This window comes from Sinocyclocheilus rhinocerous, unplaced genomic scaffold, assembly GCF_001515625.1.
Source record: "Sinocyclocheilus rhinocerous isolate Xijiao unplaced genomic scaffold, SAMN03320098_v1.1 scaffold133, whole genome shotgun sequence".
Taxonomy (NCBI): domain Eukaryota; kingdom Metazoa; phylum Chordata; class Actinopteri; order Cypriniformes; family Cyprinidae; genus Sinocyclocheilus; species Sinocyclocheilus rhinocerous.
Window position 1 is genome coordinate 135,590 of NW_015628317.1, and position 13,135 is coordinate 148,724.

The 13,135-nt window shown below is 37.5% G+C and overlaps 1 protein-coding gene across 1 annotated transcript; it reads right to left on the bottom strand.

The window, feature by feature from the left end:
- Positions 1-2,286: 2,286 nt before the first annotated feature.
- LOC107737355 (inositol polyphosphate 1-phosphatase-like) lies at positions 2,287-12,795 on the bottom strand. The gene is made up of 6 exons (XM_016548834.1): positions 11,968-12,795; positions 10,954-11,166; positions 10,789-10,849; positions 9,225-9,425; positions 8,217-8,391; positions 2,287-3,840 (listed from the first exon to the last, which is right to left on the bottom strand). Exons 1-6 carry the CDS (start codon positions 11,968-11,970, stop codon positions 3,339-3,341), a joined length of 1,155 nt encoding a protein of 384 aa, XP_016404320.1. The 5' UTR covers positions 11,971-12,795; the 3' UTR covers positions 2,287-3,338.
- Positions 12,796-13,135: the final 340 nt, after the last annotated feature.

Below are 13,135 nucleotides of genomic sequence, written 5' to 3' on the forward strand. Positions count from 1 at the left end.
AAACATGCTAGTCTTTCTGTCGTGAAGCATCGCAGACGCGGAATCGGTTGTCGTCCACTATGACACACTACACGAGCTGAAACGATGTAATCTTGCGTCCCGACACCCATTGTCGTTTACGAATCCCCACGACACACTACGTCAAGCAAATCGTGGCAAAATCAGGCTAAAATCGTGTAGTCTGAACCGGACATTAAATCTCCTGATAAAAGCGCTTGTTTAACAACAGAAATTCCAATGAAAACATTTAAAGAGACTCCAGAAATAAAATAAAATTGTTGTTTTGCTGTTTGTCAGTGATTTTTCAGCCTGTGACTCTAATTGAAGTGGTTTCAGATGGAAGAAGCATAAATATAAAGGGTATAATGGTTTAACATGGTTACTCAATAATTGAAAAACTGCATGATAAAATAGCAGCACGTTACCTCTGAAATGTTCTCAAAGGCTAAAAATGACTGGCCACACTGTATCTATAGTTGACCCAAACTCAGTGGTTCTTTCGATTACGTCATTGTTTCTGAATCTTTAGGATAAATTTGTAAATGTTTACCTTCAGTCCGATTTTCAGACTATTCTAGTGTTTTTTTTTTTCTTTACAGCAGAAGCTTTCTGTTGACAATGGCAAGTGTTATTTAATTCCTGTTGATAATTGAAGTGGTATAATAGAAATAAAACAGTTTATTATTGCACTAAACGTCCTCCGGATGTTAAGGTGTTACTGACCTTTTGAACAAAATAATGGATCGCTTTAAATTGACTGGTGTCTAAACATCAACAAAAATGAGTAGCTCATATGTTGCTTTTATTGTTTGTATATTTCATTATATATGTGACAATATTCCACTCGCTATTTCAAGAAAATGTGATGGGTATTGAATTCATTACGTTCACTGTACTTGAGAGTTTTAACAGTGGTCGAGGTGCTGCATCGACACAAATGTATTTCGGGATTACATGAAGGTTTATTCCAGACAGATGTGTCGTAGAGAGTGATCTAGATCACTCTAGATTCAGACAATCATTATAAATGGTGATAATGTGCAGGACACTTTTTCCATGATTTGGTATGTTGTTGCCTCTCTCCAACACTCCTATAATAAAGCTGATTTCCTCAAATGCTGTGCTCTTCAACATGTACAAGTGTAACATCTGTGCATTTAACTCCAGTAGAAAGTAAATGTTCACCACAGCAGCTGCTCTAGAAATAATGTTTCCACTTCTATCACGGAATGTGTTCAGTTATAAGTTGACAGAAATGTGTAGGACAGTGCAAAAGTCGTTAAAGGTCATATGCAGCTCAAATTTTTTGATTCTGCTCAAGATGTCAAAATACACATTCTTAAGGGTAATATTTGTTTTGCCAAAATTAGCTTATTGAAGTCGTATGATTTGTGCTACCATTGTGCAGCACTTTAGTGACTAACAAGAAAAGAGTAAGATAAAATTGACTTATTTTTGTTTTTCAGCACTGTTTTGCTGTGTGTGTGTGTGTATATATATATATATATATATATATGTGTGTGTGTGTATATGTATATATATATATATTATATATATATGTGTGTGTGTGTATATATATATATATGTGTGTGTGTGTGTGTGTATGTATATATATATATATATATATATATGTGTGTGTGTGTAGGCCTATACACACACTATTTAATGCCTTCTTGTCCATGGTAGATCATGGTTTAATGAAGGTAAATGTAAGACTTTTTAAGACCAAATAAAGAACATTTAAGGAGCACAACACATCAATGTTCTCAAAATGTACTTTCAACAGATATCCATTACTTTTTTACATTTCATTTACAAATAAAAAATGGCTAAAGGCTTGAATAACTGCTCCCAACAACTAGAATATGGAAATAACTTGTACCTTCTGATCACATGCACTGCAAGTGATGTTCTTCCTCAGAGTTTGTCTTGTCTAGCACAAATGTCTTAAGACACAATTACAAAGAAAAAAAAATGAAGTACATTTTATTAAAACAAGAATAAATATCTGCCAATGGGCCCTTTAAAAATAATTCCCTTTAAAAACCATTTAAAGGCAAAACGTGTTTTCCTACCCCATTAACAGATATTTGTTCTTGTGAGCATAAACTTGTTTAATTTCTCAGAAAACAGGACGTTTTATCTTCATTTTGCATCTCAAGTAAATGGATGTTAAGGGTGTTTAGATATTTGGAATGGAAAAAAAGACAAAAACACTTAAGAAGATATTCTTTTTAAGGCCTTAATTTGTGGAAAGGCACCCCACAGAAAGCCTGGGCTTAAAACAGATGAAATCTTCGAAGGAATAATGTGTGATTATGCTGGCTAGAGTTCAGTGTGGCTCTATAATGAGGAGATCAGCCATTGTACTTACCATTTAGGACCACAAGCAGCCGTCAAATTAGCATTTATATAATTCTGAAAGACTAATAACTTCATTGCACTTGATTAAACTTCATTTTTGATCTCGGTCACCTTTCATGAGTGCATTATTGCGGATATCAAACATTAAAGAACTATGCCCTTAATCCAAAGAGGTTTTGTTCATGTGAAACTTATCCAGTATTTTCTATAAATTCACTCGGGTCACATGACCTGTATGTGTACAGTGTGAAGTAGTGACACTTTGGATCCTTTTCTAGTCATTAGCACACTGGCACTGACATGAAGCCAAGAGGGAATGAAACTAGGATCTTTTTAAACAGCTTTTGCACATAAAAGGGCATCCATGGTCATCTCTGTGCTCTTAAACACACTTTCCCCATCAGCCCCTTAGCTCTCAAAGTTTTTCCGTTGAATGTTTAGAACGAGACAGAAAAGTACAACTCAAACCAGTCAAATGTCTTTCCTGTGAGAGACTCTCATGGCACCCATTTTCTCAATATGTTTCTGCCATTCTTAGAGCGAAATATAAGGAAAAAAAAAAAAAAAGAGGAATCAAGTCAAAAACATCACTATAAAAGGGTCTGAATGTCCGTGTATTATACATGATAATCTAGGTTTTTCTTTTATTTCAGGTGACCATCAGAAACTGTAAAACGTGATATTATCTGTAACATTTACACAACATTACAATGAGAATGAGGCAAAACAGTAATTGCTTTCCTTTTTGTCTTGAAAATATAACCAGCTTCTTCCAAAAAATAAAACTTACTGATATATACATTGTAGATGAGCATTATAATATATATCTTCTCCTGAAAAGCTACAGCCTTAAATTTGTATTTGATTATGCCACTAAATCTTAACATAAAAATTGCATCATAAACGACATAAGATTATGCATAAAAAATACAAGCATACACTTGCGTACACTAAGCTCTTGCATTTCATTTTTATCATATCTTTCCAGCAAGTGCCGCCACGACTTTATCAATTACGCTGGAGTCCAAATACGCGATTATTCCTCCTCGGTTCGCCCATCGGTCCACACCTTGACTTTGGTTGTGTGGTTGATGGTAGGTCAGTTCAGCTGCGTGTCCCTTGTTTCCGTTGACGTGGGCACGCATACACACGCTCAGATCCGAGACCCCGCCACCCAGCGCCCGCAGAAGCGCATGAGGAGCGCACGAGTCCCACTTGAAGGTGCTGCCCTCGGAGAGCACATACACATCCACCAGACCCTGGACCACGCACAGGATCTTGTATCCCGCTCCGGATGCGTACATCAGCGAGCCGCCGGGAATGGCTGCGAGAGCGTCCTTCACAGCCGGCCTCTCGCTGGAGCTCAGCAGCACAGACAAATCATCTTTCTTCTGTGGACACGACGGCCTGCGATGCGTGAAGGAGCAAGCGTTCACATCTCCATACGAAACGCCCCAGAGGTGCTGGCCTTTCCATCTACAATCACGATAACATGAGGACTTTAAGAAATGCAGTGACTTGCATAAGCAACAGGTCAGGAGAGATCACTGTTTGAACTGTGGACTGTGAATTTTTCTCATTTAGGGTCATTAGAGGTGGAAAGTAACAGTCGGTCATATTTATTTATAAAGCAAATTTAAGAACAACAGCTGTTGGCCAAAGTGTTTGAACAAATACCAAAAAAGTAAACATAGAACACACTGACAAACAGCACGCTACAATTATACTACTGCACCTACTTATGACCATATGCAACAGTAAACAAATTAGTTTTAAGAAGAGACTTAAAATCTGCGTATGTTGGGGCAGTTTTTATAAACGATTGTTCAAAATTGTTCAAAAGCTGTGGAGCAGCCACTGAAAAGGCACGGTCTCCTTTCAATTTTAAGCGTGTCCTTGGAACAGTGAACTGAAGACTACTAATTGATCGAAGTTCCCAGGAACGAAAGGAGATCAGAAATACCTAAAGGAGCCAGTCCATGCAAACCCTTATAAACAAACAATAATGTTTTGAAATGGATACGATATTTAACTGGGAGCCAGTGGAGAGAGATCAACACTGGTGAGATATGTTCCCTCTTCCTTGTTCCAGTTAACAATCTAGCGGCAGCATTTTGAAGAAGTTGAAGGCATGACGATAGAGACTGTGAGACACCCAAGTACAATATATTACAATAATCTAATCTGGCTGAAATAAAAGCATGCATTACAGACTCCATGTCTCTTAATGTTAAGAATAACTTCATTTTCGCATTTTAACTAGTTACAAATACTTTTGTTACAGTACTAGAGTAAAAATTTTTTTTTTTTCTACTTCACTACATTTAATTTTGAATAAAAGTACAAAGTACATAAAAGACAAAGGAGCCGATGGAAAAACAGGGCGAGATGGTGTTTGACGGGCAATTTTCAAACTACTGGGGTGGAGTCCTGCGCTTCAGGCAATCACAGATATTGCGTGCAAAACTAACAAAGACTATAGATATAAAAAAAACAGTTCACTCCTATTACTTATGAATGGGAGAAACTCAACGCTCAATCCACCTTATTCTTAAGAAGAGCAGGCGCAGCCATTTGTAAATTTTATGGGTCTGGCTTCTAGTCTCATCCACGTCCAGTTAATTTTAGCTGTACAAAATAGCTTGTTTTGCTGCTTGATATTGAAAATTGGTGTGTCTTACCATATTATTTTAATGTAGTATCTTAGCTATGAACACACTGGTTTGTAGAGCAAACAGTTTTACCGTTTACTGCACGTTGTTATTCTTCTCGTTATTTCCCTGTAGAGTGGGGGAACTATAACGTCACTTTATAGGCCCATCGGCTGTCAGCATCACACTGGTTCCCTCGACAAAGCCAATAGGATTTTTCCAAAGGCTTTTGAATTATCACAAAAAATAAGCTCTGTGTTCAACCATAGTTCATGATACTTACACGTTTTGTCCATCAAGATAATCTTCACAAAATAATATAACTTGAATTTTGAAGCCTAAATACAAGCTAAACTTAGGCTATAAATGAACTTCACCACGGTCACTCGCCACCACAGAGCTTCCAACAACTTTTTCAAACTTATTTCTAACATGTTCAATGAAAAGGATGTACTCTGTGGATGAATTTTAATCCACGTTACATAAACCTTTTCATATCAAAACTGGAATAGATACAAAACTAGAGCCACACTAAAACTGAAATGAAACAATAATAAATAGTAGGTAGTGAATAAATGAAATAATCATAACCAAAGCACAGACGAAAGCACATATTTCGAAATAAGGTGCAGTAAAAGTCAATAAATCCTTGATTAATATGAATATTTTTTTTAAATCATAAGTGGGTTGTAACTGGTGTGTTTTATGTCGTAGAATAAAACGTGAAAGTATCGTAAGCTTGTGTTAACCACAGACCTTATTTTAGGGGATTTAACCAAACTCCCATTCAAAAAAAAACAACAACTCTGGGACGATGGAACTGGAAGTGCTAAAATGCTAACTCGCTTACGGGGTTTTGCCTACTTTGCTTTTGCCCTTTCTTAAAAGCATTCACATAATCTTACGTGGACTTACTTTTCAAAATTTGTTGTAAAACAATCGCTCCCGGCAACAGGGATAGGATAGCTATGCTTGCTTAGCATCGTCAAACATATGAAACTAATATCATGTTTTGCTCCAAAATCACTATAACATAATTTGTGTTTGAAATAACTTGCTTCTGTGGTCCATGTTGTTTCTTATCACAGAATGAGACAGAAAATATTTTATTTTATAAATTATATACTGTGTCGATTAGCCTTGCATTATAAATATATATAATTCTGATGAAAATACCTGAAATGGCTTAAAGAACACAGATATATCATCACAATCGTGTGTTTATTGTCTTCATGTTTCAGTCAAAACGTCTCTATCTGTATGTTATTCAGCTGTAGTGATATCTGATGTATTTGTACATATAAGGGATTTCCTGGAATGTCATAAGTTTAATACTTTTATTAGTCTCACTTGTGAAACATACATTACATGAGAGTGTTTAAAGGGATAGTTCACCCAAAAATGAATGAGCATTCACAACATCCGGCGTGTGACGCGTGTACGGGCTCTGGCATAGTAGACATAGATATATGTAAGTAAATGCGGCCCATAGAAACAGTCACTAATGAGGCATCTACACTAATGAGGATGTTGTGAATGCGCTCAGGACAGTTGGACATTGCGGTGGAACATAGGTAAAAAATTATATAAATACTGTTCAGTTTCTTGCACAGACCGATCGTTTCGTGTCTTAAGACCTCAATGTATCGTCACGAGCCGCAGGGTTTAATTTGGTTTTGTCCGTGTATGTTTTTTTTACTCTCAAAGCCTTGGAGCCCATTGACTGCCATTATAAGACTGATAGACTGCAACGGTTTGAGTTAAAAATCTTCGTTTGTGTTCTACTGAAGAAACAAAGTCACCTACATCTTGGATGCCCTGGGGGTAAGCAGATAAACATCACATTTTCATTTTTGGAGCTCCGGTTGGAATGTTCTTCCGTGGGATGTGTGCAGTTCTGTTTATTAACCGCTAGAGTGCCAAAAGTTACATAGTGCTGCTTTGTTTCTTCAGTAGAACACAAACGAAGATTTTTAAAGTCACCTATATCTTGGATGCCCTGGGGGTAAGCAGATAAACATCAAATTTTCATTTTTGGGTGAACTATCCCTTTAATGCTCCATAATGCTCACATCGCCTCGTTTTGGGCAAAAATAGAAAAATAATACAAAAGTGCTTAATAACGTAGTAATTTGAGTAGTTTTTCAGCAAACTACTTATTTACTCTTACTTGAGTCATTTTTTTTTTTTTAGATTAATTTGTTTGGCGTTTTTTTGCCTTCATTGTTAAAGGACAGTTTAGATGAGACAGGAAACGAAGGGGGAGAGAGAAAGGGGCGAGATCAGGAAAGGTCCTCGAGCCGAGATTCGAACTCGGGACGCACATAGCACAATGGCGATTTATGTCGGCGTGTTACCCACAAGGCTATCGGTGCTGACAAGTCATATTATTTTTCAGTACTTTTACTTGTACTTAAGAAAAAGTTATTTAAGGAATAATTTACTTAAGTATATTTTTTAATACTCTTTCCACCACTGCTCCAAGAACAAATTAATGTTAGATAGTATTTATACTTGGGCCAGTTTTACTAAACCGGGCAAATGAGCACGAGAGCGCAATTCCAAAACAGCGCCGATGGGAGGGGAAATTTCTGCAGGTGATTTACTAACAACCGCGCAAATTAAAGAACACTGACGCAACATCTCATTTACATATCGACCAACGCAATATACCAAGCGCAGTGCAAATTAGTGTAGTCGCAAATAAAGAATAAACAAGCCACAGTACGTTGAAAAGAACCGGAGGCCAAAAAATGAAGGTTTGCTAGAAGTTTTGATAGAGCTGGTATTGCGTGACTCCTAGTTGAGGGTTTCAAGTCATCTTTTATTTCCTGAAGCAAAAAAAAAAAAAACCTTTTCCACGCCTTTTCAGCGCGTCTTTAGTAAAACTTGACAGTATAATTTTAACGCCAAAAGACGGTTTGCACTGACGAAAGCTGTTAGGTAAACTGGCCCTTAGTTGTAGTTATTTGCACCTCAGTGTGCAAATAGTCACTACAAGTCATGACCAAAAAAAGTTTTTATTTTAACTAGCAAAACTAACATTTTAAACTAAACATTTCCCTCGTTATATATGACTATATATGGCTTTCAGTTTCAATTATTGTTTTTTTTATTTTATATTAAAACTATATTCTCAACACATTTTTGTGGGTCACATCTGAGATTTCTTTTGAAACACTGCTACAGAAGCACTCTTACCCTTTACCCGTGGAGTCTTTGCGGTTGAACGGCTGGTTTATGACACCCATGACCGGTTGGCCAGTGGACCGTAAGTAAACCCCAATCAGAACCAGAGCACATGGGAGACCGAATGGACAAAAGCCTTCATCCGGCTGTTCTTCCTCTTTCCCTTCAATGTACTGACTCGTTCCATCTATCAAAAGAAAATAGCCAAATACACATGTTGATAACCTGAATAATTCACACACCAGGAAAAGTCTCATAAGCATAACTGGTTGGTTTGTTCATTGTCCAGAAACAACAAATCGTTCTATTTTTAGGTTTCACAGCTCCCGTTTCAGTTTTCACATGAAAAATAACTGTTTCTGCAACTACTGACACACAAAGACATACAACTGTACACTTATTATGTACAACCTCAGATATATCAGCAAATAATTTCCTCAACCCTCAATTCGTTGGTTTATTAAATCTTTATGCTATATAGTTAATTACTGAATGTGGAATAAATATAAAATGTAATGTTGGTTATACGCTGTACAGCTTAATGTGTGTTTAATGAGTAAGCCCACAATGACCCTGCACACTTTACATTATCTGTGCTGATTTGATTGCTGCCGAGAACACAATCAAATTAGCCAAAATATTTCATAAGGATGTGTAGGATGTGAATGATGGGTCTTTTAGCCGAGTCACGATATTGCAAACGCCAACATTTCCATGCCTATTAAACTTTTTTTTTTTTGTCTGATCTTAGTGCTGAATGTAAAAAATGCAACAATACCAGTTAGGGTACACATGTATCTCCCTTTGAACTGAACATCTTACAAATGAAATGACACTCACCTTGTATATTTGTTTAGTAACCTAGTGTACAATAAACCTGGTACTGTGACCTATGAAATGTTGGCTCTACGAAAGATGCTCTTTATTTGGATTTTTTTTAAAAGTCTGCTGAATGAATAAAATGTAAAAGTAAATAAATTAGCCAAGTAAAAAGCTGGACAGAAATAACAAATACATTACCGATGGGATCAATCCAGATGCCCACATTGGCTGGGCTGATTGACAGCTGCAGAGATTCAGCCGTCTCGTCTTTAATCTGAAGGTCCTGGTGGATCACCTTGGTCAGGAGGGACGCTGCGTTTTGATCACCATCCAGAACTTTAGCCAACAAAGCAGTTGTGTCCTCTTCCTGAGCGCATACTCTCACAGTAACACTCTCCCCTGAAAGAAATACAATCACAATCAACTCCAGTCAAATGGTGTTATTTATTTGATTAATACATTGCCTAGCTCTGAGTGTTCATGGCCATCATATATGCATAAACATACAATATGAGAAGCAAAAGCATACCTGCAAACTCCAGACTGAAAAAAATATTCTGAAAATGTATGGAATGATAAACCACATATTTAAAAAATATATATATATGTACTGTGGTTAACCCTTCACACAAAGCAAGTCTTTGCTTATATTTTTTCCTTTATTAGGCATGGTAAAGAGGTAAGATGAAAAGAAAATGCCATCAAAACTTTTCTGAAGACAGTCAGTTCTCTTCAGATAAACAACATTTATATAACCATCTCCCAAATAAAACCTCCTTGGATTTACACGAATCACATGAACGGCCTATTTTAATGTCAGAAGAACGAATTTTAGCAAATTCGACGAGTTTAAGCAAATTCGACGAGTCATAAAATACTCCATAATGATAGCTACGACTTGGCTATTTATTATAATCATGCAACCATTTGCCTACCAGGTACCAAAGCCACATCCTAACCACTGACTTTATCCCATCAAATTTTAAAATTGTTTGCATAACCCCAATTCAAATAATGACATATTCACCCCCTCGACCCAGGATAAAAACTGCTTGAACCCAAACTGACAGCATCTTTACTGTTCTCATTGCGTTTCATCTGAATCTGTCGGTTTCATTTCACACAATCACCCACCGCTGCTATAAACTGAGAAGCGCATCTCTAATCGGTGCTTTTAGACTGCCTATGCTATTTGATAATTGGACCCATCAAGTGCTGTGGTCATGTAGTGAGCAAGCCCTTAAAAACCCCTGTGAAAAAAAAACAGATCAGAAAGCCATTTATTTGAATTTAATATAAACAGGGTCTGTCACTGCAGTTGCAAAAGATTTTCTACACCTTGCATCCTAATGGAGAGTCCCACAGGGCTCTGTACTTGGCCCATCCCATGTTCTCTAAAACAGAATGCTTGGCTCCTTTAAGAAATCATAGTTTCTTACACCACTGCTGCTTCAAGGACAGCACAGCTCAACATAACGCACTTCAACTATAATAAAAGTATCTGAATATGCTTAAACTTTACACTGTTTTAGCGTTAACATTATTTTATCTGATTTTACTTTTCTATGTAATCATCAAAAACAACATTTGCCATGCAAAGAAACATGTATTTATGTTGTCACATGATCTACAGCTTTCCATATTTCAGTGACGTTGAAAGTCAAATAACAAGTGCCACAAGAGTGGTGAAAATTTGAATACAATTGCATACTGAAATCCTATCAAATGCAGCACAGAATCAAAGCTGTTCTCGGTAACTTACCAAGTCCATTCTCAAACTTGTTTGACTCCTCTCCATGAATAAATCCAGTCAATTCTGGAAACTATAAAGCAAGAATGGAATTTTTAGCCATCAAGACGACAACAGAAACAGACAGACTTGACTAAAATTAATTTTGATTTTAGTGAAAGCTTTATATTTAAGAACCTGGGCACAAACATCATGGCGAATCATTTCCTGTATCAACACATCAGCAAGCGTCTTAAAGTCCTGGACAAATTTCTTGTTTTTGTCAGCTCCTGTCTTTTCTTGCACCAAAAGTTCAAAAAGCTGTGCTTCCTGTCGACAGGCCCGTGCCACATTGGCGGCTTTTTCTGCCACGCTCAGGAGCAACCGCAGCAACTCTGCCATACCGGAGGCCTGTGAATCACACATAATAAATAAGCTTGGCTCAATATATTGGATAGGCAATGGTACAGTTTTATAAGTATGTCAAGTAACATTTCAGCACACTTCGGAACTAAACAGGTCAAGTGAAAATCAGGTCAAGCTGCAAAAATATTAGTAACCTAAAAAAAGACTCATTAACTAAGTGGGACACAAACTTTAAGATCAAAGCACCATGATGAATGCCAGAAGAAAAATTAAATTAGACAGGTATTTCTGCAAATCACAGCTTGATAATGAAATGCCTCAAATAGGTCTGCATAAACACATTAAGAGTCTTGAGTATCATGGTGATGTAAAGCAAAAAGCTTTGATTCAAGTCATAACCCTGAAAACAAATGTTATATGAATTTGGAAATAGTGAGTGTATTTGTATCAATGTACAAATGCATGCTGCTTGTTCAACTTTGGACTCAGATACAGTGAATAGTGCAAATATATGCAAATAGACACACATGCACATCAATGGACGTCCTCTACACAGTAAGATTACAGAGGGATAATGTCTACTTAAAATTATATTTTGATTACTTATCTTGCTAAGGATTATACAGCTTTGATGAATGTTACAAAGTTCACATCATCTCTGACATCAAAGGTCCAAAAGACACACAAACGCGCAGACACACAGAGACAAAATGCATAAACATGTATACATGAAGCACAGAAACACACACACACACACACACACACACGTGGACAGAATCGAATGCTTTCCTTATTAGAAGACAGACCTCACAAGCAAAGGCAAGACATGATAATTACAGCTCATACCATTGAAATAAATCTGTAGTGGTTAGGTGTCCTTGAGTTGAAGTTGAGCGCTTCCTGTGTGTCACAGTTCTGTACTGATCCTCTGTCTAAAAGCGCAAACACACTTCATCTCTGCTGCGTGACGCCAGCGCATTTTAACGCAGATATTTTAAGTAACAGAAACGCCTCGGAAATTAGAGCATTTCCCCCCTCATTGCGTCAAAATAATAGGCGGAGATTGTTCATGAATACCGCCCTCTGCTGGAGTCGTCGTCTTCTTCTTCTTCTTAATGTTTAACGGCGGTTGGCATCCAGCGTAATTGGTGCATTACCGCCACCATCTGCTCCGGAGTGTGGATCAGACAACAGGTTCACAGACTAATACACCCAAATTCCCTCCTTCTCCCCCAAGCATCAAAATCCACACACTTCATCCTTATTCTACTATATAATAATAATAATTTTAACCTTCCTCAATACTCCTATAACTCTTCATACTCTATTAAAAACCCCTGTGTCCCTTAAGAAATCCATAAGAATTCTAGTATGTGCCCTATGTTGTGTGCTCAACAGCCCTTTTAATGTCATGTCCTGAACCTCTATCTCTCTCAACTTATTCCTCATCAACTCTCTCTGAACCTCATACCTGCTGCACCTCAAGACCACATGCTCCACTGACTCCTCTTCCTGGCAAACCTCACACAATCCAGTATCATGTTTTCCTATTAACTTGAGTGTTTTATTTAATAAACAATGTCCCAATCTTAACCTAGATATGACTGTTTCCTCTCTGCGATTTCCACTACCAATCACTGAACATTTAACATCCCTCTGGATTTGATATAAATGCCTTCCTTTTCCCCTCTCTATCCCACCTCTCTTGCCACATTTGATTTATTGTCTTCCATATCACACACTATTGTATCACACACTGTGCCGGTGCTTGTATCGAAATGACAATACCACGTGATTGATGACGTTTGCAGCTTCGACCGTCATGCAGTATCGGAAGGTCGGGACAGCTGGTTTGAAAAAAATCGGCGCTTCGCATGATTCTTGTGTTTGACTTCACATTGTCCCCAACTAAGCAAGCCAGAGGCGACAGCGGCAAGGAACCAAAACTCCATCGGTGACAGAAATGGAGAAAAAAACTTGGGAGAAACCAGGCTCAGTCGGGGGGCCAGTTCAT

Bases quoted from the DNA above. Each gene is read 5' to 3' on its own strand.
- LOC107737355 (XM_016548834.1), bottom strand. The intron at 10,850-10,953 runs GTTCTTAAATAT...CTTGCTTTATAG, and splicing joins GCCATGATGTTTGTGCCCAG to TTTCCAGAATTGACTGGATT. The intron at 3,841-8,216 runs GTAAGAGTGCTT...TCGTGATTGTAG, and splicing joins AAAGACTCCACGGGTAAAGG to ATGGAAAGGCCAGCACCTCT.